General features: G+C 36.3%; 1 protein-coding gene across 1 annotated transcript in view; it reads right to left on the bottom strand.

The window, feature by feature from the left end:
• Positions 1-13,886, bottom strand: part of LOC138706317 (agrin-like) — a 239,609-nt gene that overhangs the window by 66,471 nt on the left and 159,252 nt on the right. Inside the window, exons 7-10 of the mRNA XM_069835451.1 lie at positions 12,233-12,475; positions 6,291-6,671; positions 2,509-2,661; positions 7-129 (exon numbers count right to left, since the gene is read on the bottom strand). Of these exons, the coding sequence (XP_069691552.1) occupies positions 7-129; positions 2,509-2,661; positions 6,291-6,671; positions 12,233-12,475 (900 nt within the window). The remainder of the gene's footprint in view (positions 1-6; positions 130-2,508; positions 2,662-6,290; positions 6,672-12,232; positions 12,476-13,886) is intronic.

Raw genomic sequence — 13,886 nt, 5'->3', positions numbered from 1 at the left:
ACTCACCCAGCTTGTTGCAGCCGCACATTGATGGACAGCCTGCGTTGTCAGCTCCCAGGGCAGCGGTCTTCCCATCAGGGCAGCAGCCAAACCACGAATCCTCACAGCTCTTGTGGTTGGCATTCATGTCTGTGGGAGACATGCCGAGTATGGTACATAAGAATCTTGTTACTACGCATTAACATTTATACTACTGTACACTTCTTGAAATTTGTGGCTGTAGAGAAAGCAGCACATGTAGAAATGTTATGTTTTTAGTTAGATTATTATTATTGGGAATACAAGGTTCTAAATTTATAACATTATTATCTCAGTTCTGTTTCTGTTAAAGAATTCAGGAAATCCTCCGAGAGTATTCTAAAGAGTTTTCATTTTTTATTTCCATATTATGTCAGAAGAAAATGTCTAGCAGCTTCTTCCAACTCCTTGAAAATATATCTATTATCATTTTTAAGTTCTTTGGCCGCAAATATTAAAAAAATTATCATGTGTAGTTATTATTCCAACTGTTTTTCGATTTACAACCAAAACACATTAAATCAAAATTATTACGGTTGTACTTCTGAGAAAAAGGAGTTTTTCTTCTGACAAAACTGAATCCACAACATATTATTTTTAGTGCTACCGGTAAGTTGTTTCTGTTTATGTGTATTTCATTTTCCAGTTCTAAGTATATATATTTTTTTATGTGCATTATATACACCTTTTTTTACAGAAGTATTATTTTTGACTTAATGTGTTTTGCTTGAAACCGATGTTATGTTCTTTTAAACGAAGACTTAGTAAAAGTTTGGTTGGCTTGAGTCCATTTAAACAAAAAACCCAGTAAAAGTTTTGACGACATATGTCAATTTAAATGAGACAATTTGTAAAAATGTCGACTATGTCTATTTAAATAAGAGATTTAGTTGGTGTAAGTCCATTTAAACAAGCGACTAAGTAAAAGTTTGGTTGGCATACATCCATTTAAACGTGAGACCTAGTAAAAGTTTGAATAACATATTCCATTAAAGCAAGAGACTTGGTAAAAATGCTGGGTTTACCTATTTCTATTCCAATGTGAGACTTAGTAAAGGTTTGGTTGGAATAGGCCTACATATATCTGTTCAAACGAGAGACTTAGTAAAAGTTTGATTGGCATTATGTGCATTTAAACGAAAGACTTAGTAAAAGTTTGTTTGGCATTATGTGCTTTAAACGAAAGACTTAGTAAAAGTTTGATTGGCATAATGTGCATTTAAACGAGAGACTTAATAAAAATTTAGCTGCCATATCTCCACTTTAAAGAGACTTAGTAAAAGTTTGACTGACATATATCCATTTAAGCAAGAGATTTAGTGAAGATTTGGTTGGTATTATGTCTATTTAAATGAGAGACTTAGTAAACGATTGATTGAGATATGCCCATTTAAACGAAACTGGCTTTCCTGTGTTCCGCCCTATTTATCCAGAATGCTATTTAGTCCCTCTAAAATGCTTTACAGTATTAGCAGAAACAAGAAACTATGAAACTTGATCCTTTTTGTTACATCACTATTTTAGATTCTGTACCAAATGCAGTGACACAACAAAGACTGAGCTGCTGAATTATTAATATATAGGCTAGGCAATATTATGATTTCAACAATATAGTACCGGTACCGGTACTGTACCGTACATATATTTCATCTTCCCATGCTCGCAGATGTAGAGCAGATGTGACAGCGTACAGTGCAGCTGCATACATGTAAGCGTGGAAAGATGAAATGTATGCGCTGTAGAATATACAACCCATGTTCACCACATGAAGTTGATATTACCGGTACCAATTTAATTTAAGTTTCGTTTATTCTTTACTCTGTATACAAGAGTTATATTCGTAATATGGCGCATGCATAATTGAAATTCCCTCTCGCAGGTGTATTACTCCATATTTGTTATGTATGTCCTTTGTATACTATTCACTTGAAATTTCTACAACCAGATAATGAAATACATGTCCATGAAACCATGCAATGGAGAGATCCTAGTTAATACGCAAACAATATTTATACATTTCATATATATATTTTTTGTAATTTCCTTGTAAAGTCTGACTAACTATACAACGTGAAACTTACATAATGTATCTTTTGTTGCTAGTGGACTGATTTCTCACAGTGAAATAGAAAACAGATTACTTTCTGGGAAAAGTGTACCCAAAGTAGAAAAATTAAACTCTTATGAAACAATACATACTGAACTATATTAAGAAAATGCCCATTTAAAAAAAAGGAAAAAGTCTAAAAGAGGCGGCATACAGTCTACATATTCATTGGTTCAGTCTCGAGTGCTTAAGACAAGTGAACAAATATACGAAAAATGATTTTTTAATCTTTCTTAATATCTTAGTCTTCATATTCTCTCGAACCTCGAATCTAAGAGCAGGCATGGTAACCACTAGGCGACAGAAAATTTTTCGTGTATATTTTACTATCAAGGCCAATAACAACACTAATACTAATCAAATTAATAAACAGCCGCTTATACCTTTCTTACAGCAACGCGCGAAATGTGGAGTCTGATGACAGTAGCTGCCTGAAGGACAGTCCTGCCGGTTGGGCCCACTCCCACAGTCGTACTCCCGTCTCGTGTCTGGGTCAGCCAGTGGAGACTCCCCATTGCATGGCTTCACTTCCATACCTGCAACGCGCCAAGAGTAAATACTCACTGTATCGCTAATTACTTATTTTGAAGTGTGTTGAACAACAGAGAATTTTTTTTCTTGTCATTAAAATTTTTTGATAAAGATTGATGATGCCAAGTACAATCGTTATTTAACCTTGCTACAATTGAATTAGGCCCATTGTTATTTTTTTTTTGAACAGATAGCATTTTGAAAGTAGATAGTCGGGGTAAATTTTTATAAACATTTACCGGTATTCGTTATTGCATAAAAATTTAAGATACAATTTTGAATAAGCACAAACTGAATGCTAAGTAAGATGGCTGAAGCAATTAGAATTGGCATTTAATTTTTCTAATATGCGAGGATTAAGTTTATGCAAGATATTTTAGGTGAGCTTTTTATTTTAGCACCAATCTCATCAAGTTTCTCGTTGGTGAGTACATGTCCTTTTCTCTTTTGTATTTTGTACACTATAAACTCGGTTTTTTGTAAATCTTTTAATGATCTATGCGGAACATGAAGATCAGCTCCCATATAGGGCTGTCGAGCCATTGCTAATTTTTTAGCCTTATTTAATGACACTGTATCAACTATTAGGTTATTTAGCATGTCGATAAAATTGACAGCGAGTTGGTATTTGGCGAGATGCTCTAACCACTGAGCTACGCCGAGGTTCAGTCCACAGCACCGGATCGAATCTTTCTCCTTTGATACTTTTCTCCATTAATAACCAATAGTAACCATAATAGATAATTCTGCAAGTCCAAAAAATTAATCTTTACTACGTAAACAATACAATGTCTAAGTTTAATAGTGACAGGTCCATGACAAATCTTTTCCCAGCAGTTTATAGTTAAATTTATGTAAATAATGAACAGCAGAGATGATGAACTGCATCTTTGGCGAACAAGTAATTTTAGTAAAAAACTTAATAGGTGTTTATTTTGTATCAACACATAATGGTGATATAACTGAAATCAAAGCTACTAGTATTATTCGTGATTTTTTATGTTATGTTGAATAAACTGAAAGAGCGCCTTTCTACGTTAATTTATTTTATTTTAGTTGGTTCTTTAACGACCTACCAGCAGCTTGAGCCATTCTAGTGACTGTCTATGTGAAATTAATTATTGTATATATTATTTTATATCTTGCATTTCGACACACCATTAGCCAAACAGCTAGAGCGTCGGCTTTTCATGCTGGTAAATCGGGTTCGAACCCCGGCAGGTCCAACTGGAATTTGTGGCAGAGAAAGACAATGTTTGGTGGTAGGTTTTTGCGGGATACTCCCATTTCCTCTACCAGCATTCCAGCATTGCTCCATTAATAATCATCATGTTACAGTGTTACGTAGTTCGCCTCCTATGGTGCATCAAAGGCAAAACCTTCATGGCGACTGAAAGAACTGCAAGTTTTGGTGCATCGCCAATTTGGGTGAATAACACAAGTCAAGTGCCCATTGTGAGTTTAAAAAAATTGGATTTCAACTTAAAGTTCTACTTTTTTCGTAAATAGACAAATAACATATAAAATGATAAAATAAACGTACATTTTTAAATCGTGTAATATGTGGATGGAATCATTGTTTTAGTCATGGAATTATAATGAATACTTTTTATATGCAATCTAGGAGACAAAAGTTCATCTTTTTATTTGGCTGCATATTAAATGATTTCATTTAAGTAAGCATTTTGAGTAACATAATAATACTTGAAGAAAGTAACTTGCAAACAGTAATATAATTTGAAAAATGGAGTGAAATGATATGTAATGTAAAAAAAAAAAAAAAAGAATGTATGTGTCATCTTCGTGACATTCATTTTTTCAGAATAATATAATTAGACCTGCTTAGATGTGTCTCTGATTCAGAGACAATACACCTAATAAGTTGTCCCTACATTCTTTAAGAAGTAGTAAATATATGTCTGTGCATAATTTCTCAGAAAATGAATTTAAATACTATTATAGTCACAATCATGCCATGGTATGATAGAAAAATTTCACAACCTCGAGCGGGAATCGAACCTGCGACTTCCTGTACTCCGGTCAGAAAAATTAATTATATGAAATTAGTAATGAAAACAAAGATTTTATACCGTATGTGTCAAGAGTAAATTATAATAGATAAAGGCGAAAAACGATCAACATCGCAATTCTCTCAAGGCTGATATCATCTAATTCAGTACTGTATATTACTGCTAAATTTATTGCTGTTCCCACTGAAAATGAAGTAAAGGATGACTGTATAAGTGGTGATAATTCTCCTTTATCAGTTTTGAAAACAAAAACACATAAATTTTGCAGTAATATACTGAACTAGATGATAACATGACCCTTATGAGAATTGTGACTTTGATCGTTTTTCTCCTTACTCTTCAATTACTTATGCAATTTTTAAAGGAAAGTAACTATAGGGGAACAACTTACAAAACTCTGTTGGTCTGCGCATGCGTCAATCTTAGACTGTGACACAATAACTATTCACCTCCTCCTTCCTATTTGTCAGCCAATAGTAGTGCATACTGATAGCAGTGATGTGTCACTCAGATTAATGGAGGGAAATTCCAGACTCCACCTCCAGCACAGCGGTAAGGTTTAGTAACCTCCTAAACGGAGTTTTGCCAGTTGTAGGCCTATAGTAGCAATTTTATAAACTTACGAACTGCTAGAAAGTGGATTCAGTTCTTTGCAAAGTATTCTTTACAACTATTCCAATACTACTGTACAATATCAGAAAGAACACTTACAAAACATTTATGGATAAAAAAAGGGACAGTCTTCATAATGATACTACGGTACTGAAAGTAAGTTGTTTTCGAAAGCATATTTTAACATTTTCTGAAGTAGGCTAAGTTTCATAAATTTGTAGGTATGAAAGCTGTAAAAGAATTATTAAACCCAGAGAGATCGCTATACACATACTACTCGGCATTTGCTGAGGCTAGTGCAGCATTACATTTTTCCTGTTATAATTTTTGAGAGGGATGAAATACCGAGTTGAAGTGACAACACGTGTTTTCTTAAGATTTGGGGCTTGCTTTTAATATATTGCAATAATATATTATACTGGCATAGTTTCTCTCAAAAGAATGTTCATAACCGGTACCTGCTTTAATATTTCCTCTACAGAATATCGTGTATTGTTAGAAGAAAATTCTTCTAGCAGGTAAAGTCAGCTAGAGAGAGGGACAAATTTGCAGCTCCTTCCATTTAGGTATAATTGTCATTTGAATTTGGTAGCAAAGTGCTCACTTAGCGACCAGAGTCACGTTAAAAATTTACCAGTCCAGTAATAAATACATTACTGGTAAGTAAAGACCGTTGCATTATTGAATGAAAAAGTGAATTTTTATTGGAAATATTAAAATATGATGCAGGTTGAAACATTACAATTAGGTGACCCTCTTCCAATAATTTAAAATCTGGTAACCCTAATTAGTATGATATATCAGAATTTTTTTTTGTTATAAAATTCAGTTTCTAGTGACAGTGATCAGAAAGACTAACAGGGACACAACAATACAACAGCATTGCTTTGAGGTTATACCAGTATGAGTTAGATTACGTCAGGTTTAGTTAGTGTAGGTTATGTTAGCATTAGATGGGGGGCCTGGCCTACATAAGTCACACTGTGATCCACCTTCACATAGGTCGAGAGGTCTCAGTCGCAGCTCCTCTTGGCGTTGACATCCCTCCAGCTTCATGACGCAGATGGATGGGTATAGTCGCATGTCGGAGGCACACACGGGCTTGCTGTTTCCTTCGCCCATGACCGATGCGCAGTCGAAGTGGCACGAGCAACGGGGGAAGTTGTCAGGGCCCAGCTCGCAGGTGGCATCGAAGTCACAGTGGATATCACGGCATGCCTCGCGCTCTGCTTCATTCCGATTCCCCATGTTAGTGATGGCATTTGTGTGGATGTTATTGCCGCCATGTGGCAGTGTTACTTGGGGTCTCACAGTCACCGAGGTCACCTGCCCCTGCCCCTGTCCCTGCCGCGAGGACGGCAGAGTTGGAGTGGCTGTGAAGGAGATTAGTGGGTTAGTGATGGGGTTAGTAGGCATGCAGTGTAAGGTTTATATTTAATATAACATTATAACTACCCCTCTGTGTAAAAAAAAACACATACACACACGCTCGCATATGCACACTCAGAATGCAGAAAAATTAGACAGATTTGGTGAAGTAATAGATGACGACAGGATTATGATGCTGATTATATCACTTTTTCCTAATAGGCTACCGACGACCAGAAAATGCATTTCAATCTTTTAACCTCAACAATGACATGTATTTATACTAGGGTTACCAGTTGTTAAACAGATGAAGGACGACATCTTGTGTAAAAAAAAAAAAAAAACTTTTGTTACAAAAGAAGAATCTTTTAAATGACCAATATATACTTACAATCTGCAAGTTTGACTTGTGATATTAATTTAATAACTGTACAGAAATCGGTAAAGTACTAACCTGATTTCTTATTAATCTGAGATGTTTATTTTGATTAAGAGTCCAGGTGAATCATCCAACATATAAGCCTATTCATAAAATTGCTCACAGGAGAATTTTCTCTAGTAGTATTTCACTAACGCAAGTCCTTTGATCGATGGTTGCAGCAGATGGTTACATTCCTTTTTCTATTATGAATTAACTAGTGAAAATACTCATTCAACACCAGCATTATGATTTTTATGGCTATGAATTATAGAAAAGAATCCACATCCTGCAGTTCAATGTACAGTTCATCGTTTAAGTTTATCGTAAAAAAATTATTCAACCCTCAGTCAGCGATTGCGCTTTCACTTTCTAGGTTGAAAACATCTAACATGAGACTGGAGAGTTTTGAGTAGTCTATCAGCACATATTCTTTCACAATTATTTTAACATATGACTTATACATCATCATACTACTTCTTCATATTTTTCATGTTCCTACTTTTTTTTTTTTTTTTTTTTTTTTTTTTTTTTTTTTTTTTTTTTTTTGTGCTAAAGGCAGGTACTTGACTTTTCGTCATCCACCCATATAATGCCAGTTATATAGACCAATTTACTGACAGAGTCGTTACCCAGGGTGCGCATAGGAGGCTGGTCTACATTACACCACCCACAATGAGATGAGATGATGATGGAGATTTGTTGGGATGCCACAGGGGAGCCGGAGCTCCAGGAGAAAACTTCTGGATCAGGACTTCCCCAACACAAATTACAAATTGGGCATATACAAGGGATCGAACCCAGGTTCACAGGATTATAAGTCTAGCTCTGTAGCCATTAGACCACCATGGCGTCGGCCTGGTTGGCATAGTTGGTGTAGCCCTGGCCTTCTATGCCCGAGGTTGCGGGTTCGATCCCAGGCCAGGTCGATGGCATTTAAGTGTGCTCAAATGCAGTAGATTTACTGGCATGTAAAAGAATTCCTGAGGGACAAAATTCTGGCACACTGGTGATGCTGATATTATAACCTCAACAGTTGCGAGCGTCATTAAATAAAATATAACATTTTTTTAACCATCATGGCGACTATGTTCCTAAATTTCATTCTTAGATAATACACCTTTCATTGTTCTTGACCATTTATTCATGTATTGGAAATTAATGGTGTATTTTGTACTTTCACATTCCTTTTCTAACACATTTTTTGCTAGAAGGAAAAGGTATCTGTGAAGGAACTTGGGGCCATGGAGGTACAGCTCCATGTTTTCTTGTCTTGGCACTAGATTGGGAAACAAAATCGTCGATCTCTGTGGATTCAAGTTAAAAAAATGTTTTTCTCAAACATTTTTAACATACATTTCATAACTTCGCAGGTTTTCTTTTAACACATTGTTTTTAAAACATTTCAGAGAACGTATCGGTATTCTATCATTTCTGTGTCTAAATGTTGTGATTAAAATTTAGGGCTGTTTTGAAATCACTTCCTTAGTTTTATCTCGTTGAATAAATGAATACTACACAAGTCTGCGTATGAAGTAGCCTACCGTTATCACAATGATTTTGTTTCTCAATAGATGAGCCCTATGTAAATCAGTTTTACATACAAATATGCCTAACCACATATGAAGAAAGAAAAATTATAATATATAAGTTTAGAAATGTTCGAAATTTACTCCTGTCCTGGGGTGGGGGGCGAGTGAGGAGATATAGTATTCTAACTATAAACTACAGTATATATTAACATTTTCCATTCTGTTGGATAATAGGTTTGTTCATTGTTAATGTATTGTATTTTATTATTAACGTATCACATAATGTCGAAATTCCCTTTGAAAATTAGTACCGGTACACGGGTAAAGATTGTAATGACAAAGTGACCCACAAATACATAAACAACTAGGGTTGGCTGCGTAAGTTACATGATACATATTTCACATGGATTACACGTAATTTTCGTCACGTAGAGAAACAAATTTTACACTATTTTCTACGCGGTGTAATACATTATTTTCATAGAAGTAAATTAATAAAAAGCCATGACATTACAATAATTGGTTACCATTTATTTCAAATGGTTTCAACTATAATGACAGAAATGAAAATAATTTGTGTGGTAAAATGTAATGTAGGCTACATAGGGAATAAGAATTATAAGACTAATAATACTAGGCTATCAGATCACAATATGATCACGAACAATCTAAAAGTGTGTAGCAAAATAAATAAACTAATGTTAGCTTCACCAAAACATTTGAAAAAAAAAAAAAAAAGTCAAAGGTGTCGCATCTGGGAAAGAGTCCACAGAGAGTTCTCGAAAGGACAACACATTTCGTGTTTTCTGTTGTAATATTGAATTCTATGAACAGGACGACTTCGTTGGTCAGTGGATAAAGAAAAATAAACGAAGTCGACATTATGTACAAAGACACTATCAATTACTATAATGATATAAGGAATTCGGCAAAAAATATAAAAACAAAAGATGCTGGTGGCAACCGTGGAAAACACTATAACAAAATGCACACGAAAACAGTCAGCAGTCTTTGCTGACTAGCTGAGATCTGTATTGGCTTGGCGAATAGCTAAGCAACACGCGAAAACACTGTGTGATGTCCACATATCGTTTCAGGGAATACCAGTAGAAGAAATTAATATCTGATTTGAAGAGCTCGAAAGAATTAGCGCACTCTAGTGGTCTGGGAACTCGAGTAAGAATTTAACACTTCGTTTATGTATTACTGAAAATTATGAATTTATTACATTTTGTACATTTATAACATAAATTACGCATTTTACGTGTCATGTAGAATTCCTAGCTAAACACAAAAAAAATTGGTTTGAAATATAAAAGGGTAAACTATTTATTTTTAGTAAGTTAGGTACTATTTAAATAATTCTACGTGTCATGAACAAAGATATGTAGACGCATCACAGTTGCATTGTAGTTAGGTCAGATTAGTAGGTACTAATATAGAATTTTAGGTGCTAAAAGTTAATATTGTTCCTCGCTATAGTTTATGAATATAGAAGCCATGTCCCCACTTCTTTGAGATGTCATTCTTGTCATTCAGTGTTTCCCCTTTTGGTACCATTGAAAGTCTGTAATCCACTTAACCACAATTTAAAAACTAACGCACGGTTTATAAGATTTATTGCCATGCTCCCATTTCTTTGAGACATCATTCTCGTCATTCAGTGTTTTCCCTTTTGGTACCGTTAAAGGTCTTTAATCCTCTTAACCACGACTTACAAATTAGCGCAAGGTTTACAAGATCCATTGCCCAGTCCTTATGATTCTGTTATCTATCATTACATATCCCACTCTTGTGAACCAGGTTTAAAACCCTTCTTACGGACACCACATCTGTTCATCTACACTCAGTGTCATTATTAACTCCGGCTCTTCGTCATAAATCAAAAGTTTTGTGAATCAGTATTTACAGTGAGCTGTGCATTGTACTGTTTGACGACAGCAGGCCTAATCAAGTAGGCCTACTGTATGTTAAAGACCGTTTTTATTTGGTGTAAAGATCTAACTGATGAGAAGTGAAGAATAATGTGAGCTCCAACAGTCTGACAGAAAAGCTAATGAAAAGCAGGTTTTCCGCTACTTTTGAAAATTGTTTCTTTTACACCTTGCAGTTAAATTCGTACTGGGAGCTAATTTTTCGTATTTTAGCTTTCACTATGGAAAGAGCGGCAGTTTCGTCTTTACGTCTTACAGCAGGCCACTAATGTCTAGCAAAACACCTGCACGGACTAATCCGGACAGATCCATTCTGTATGCTCTGCGGTTCACAAAAGGTGGTGGACGGGAAACATATTGTACGCTGCATGGCTGTAAGATTCCGTGAATGTGATCGATACGGAGAAACAAGAGATCATATGGGTTAATGGTGGCCACGTCAAAATCCTGCCATTCATTGGAAAGAAAAAGAATAATGCTTTTACTATGGTGCCTACGGTGTTGGAACTTTAAAAAATCGTAGAATCCTGCATGGGCAGACTTTGTTTAACCGTACAGGCCCAGAACGTTAAAAGATAAAAGTATCACATGCTATCTTGAATATAGCTATGAACCATACAAGGATACAGGAGCACTCTGCAGTGAATGATCCAATATGAATAGCGTGTTGACTACGTGTTATTTATTTAAGATTTTGTTGATACACCTTGCTTACAGTAAGCTGTGGTTACGTGTTGCATTGCTCATGAGTTCATTCTTTTCTCTGTCGATCAGTAGTCAGATGGTAGTGTGGCATTGTGCTGACTTCAGTTTACTTGAGTCATGTTACGTCATCAGTAAGTACCGGTACGATATGAGATTTTCACGATGTTCAAAGTTTTGCTAAACTTTTTAGGTTTTACACCGTGTCATGGATATAGGAACATCCAACGTTTCGGAGATCAGTTACGAGAAAAGGCAGGACTAGGCCTTAAAGAAAAGCTTTTGTTAACGGATTCTACTATACTTGCTTTTTTTTAAAGATGGGACATGGCAGTAGCGTTGCGATCGGAAAAACAACTGAATGTCACATAGCATGGTAGGCCTGTTGCTAAGGTAACAACTGTTGAGTTGCCAAACTTACAGTTCCCACGTGGGAAGTGCTTAATAGCTCTCTTGGCGACATTTATTGTGCACACAATGTTAGCATTGGTACGTTTCGTCTTTGATTCTCTGTCGATTTTTGTATTTTTTTTTACCTTCGCGTCAATTGTCAATAAATGTTTTAACGTCAGCCATCTTAACGTCAATTGCTAGCTTCCATCAGCTGGCAGCGTGATAATCCATATTGGCAACATGGCACTGTAGTTCCAAGCTCGGCCGCTTAACTGTCATGTTCCATCTTAAAAAAAAAACAGGTAAATCTGATAGCTACTGCTTTTCTCGTCTTCTTTAATGATGGAGCTGATAATGTAGATCCTACGCATGAGATGTTTCTGCAGTGCAAAAACCTAAGCTTTATGCTAAGTTTGAAACTTCCTAAAATGTGAATAAATATAAAACTATAAAAATTATAAAATTCCTAAGAATGAATGAAAGAGCATTAAATATAATAATTATTATTCATTTTTAAATACGGGATAACACACAGACTAATATTATGAATAAATAGGTAGTGGATCACATGAGTGAAAGGTACTTACTCGGGGGCACGGCGTTCTTCTCGCGGCAGTCTCCGTAGAAGATGACAGTAAGGGGCGGCGACCCAGGCGGTTGGTTGCAGGACGCTCGCTGTAACTCGCACTCGTTGGGGTAGGTCACCATGTTGGACGCGCACACTGGCTCCGACATGTGGATACCGGCCGAGCCACCGCAGTTGGTGGGGCACACGCATTCTCCTGCCTCGCAGCGCGCGCCCCACTGGCACTCCACCCCCTGACACAAGTCTGGCAACACACATAAGTACACATATCACTGTACTGTCAATCTAGAGGCGACTTTACACGATAAGTAATACCCTAGATCATATATAGGTCTACCCAGATTGCTCGGCCTTATTGACTTTTGTCAGGTTTACTATGCGCCATCTAGTTGTTACATAAGGAGTCACGTCATAACTCTCATTTGAATTGCATTAGCGACTGTACTGCCATCTCGAGTTCGTTCACGGCGGACGAGTGGCGATCTTGGCGGTTCTTTTTAAAGTGCTGCCGATTTTAACATAGGGATGAGTAATCTGTTACATATATGATCTAGGGTAATACTACTAATAATGTTGCCTTATGGGCTATACTGATGGACTGATAGTATTATACAGTGGCTTTATGCCCGCCCTCCCTATGAAAATTATCAAACACATCCTGTTTGCACTTGCTCAACAACTCTAATTCAATAACTTCATTATCCAAGTTATGTTCTTCCATGTCCAACACAAGTAGAGGAGATTAGGCAGTACCGCAGTAACACTTGGACTCACGAGACTCGTCCGAATATTTTTCGACCTGTGACGTCACGTTGCCACTATAACGCGTGCAAAGCTACCCTTATCCCATACGCGTCCACACTAGCGAACAGACTCAACTCTATTGAGACCGTCATAACGAATATTTTGGAGTGGTAGTATAAAATTAAGGCTTCTTTAAGACAGTTATTTGAGTATAATTGTCCTAATTGAAGAGGTGTATTCCAAAGTGTTCTGTTTTAAGATTTGAACTGATTTAATTTATCCTTTTCAAGCCCATATATAACTATGCAAGTTTATTTAACAGACTCTCCTAAGTCTTGACTTAGATCCATTTGAAAAAGCATAAGCAGACACTAGAGGCATCAAATTTATTTTATCAATTTTTGTCATTCTTCTCATAACTTGTCATTTGGACTTAGACCAGTTTGGAATACAGGCTACTGTTGTTTAGTCAACTATACGAAGACAGTTCTGAACCTTACAAGTGATACCAAGAAGACACCACTTATGAGGCAACTAGGCCAGGAGATAATGGGGTAGGATGGACAGTTCCTTTCCCCTTCCATTGCATTCATCGCCGACTAGCTATAACTTATATTACACTAGTCGGACTTAAGATGCATACAAACATTGTTCTTCCTCGGACACGCATCATCAAGTGAGATGTACTGCCTGATAACAGATGTACAGTAGTGGCGAAAAAAAAACCGGACCGACGGAATAATCAAAGTACCCGAAATGAGCCACTGCGCATGCCACGCCATCATTCACAAGATAGCGAGTAATCTATTGAAATTGTTGTAGTTTCGACTGCTGACGTAGCCCATTTCAAAAGCCATTAGAAAATAAGCTGGTAAAATTCATGTTCTGGTAAAATATTGCTGCAGTTGAAA

Source organism: Periplaneta americana, chromosome 9, assembly GCF_040183065.1.
Source record: "Periplaneta americana isolate PAMFEO1 chromosome 9, P.americana_PAMFEO1_priV1, whole genome shotgun sequence".
Classification (NCBI taxonomy): Eukaryota; Metazoa; Arthropoda; class Insecta; order Blattodea; family Blattidae; genus Periplaneta; species Periplaneta americana.
The sequence above is the reverse complement of the archived record's forward strand: the minus strand, read 5'-3'. Positions and strand labels throughout refer to the sequence as shown.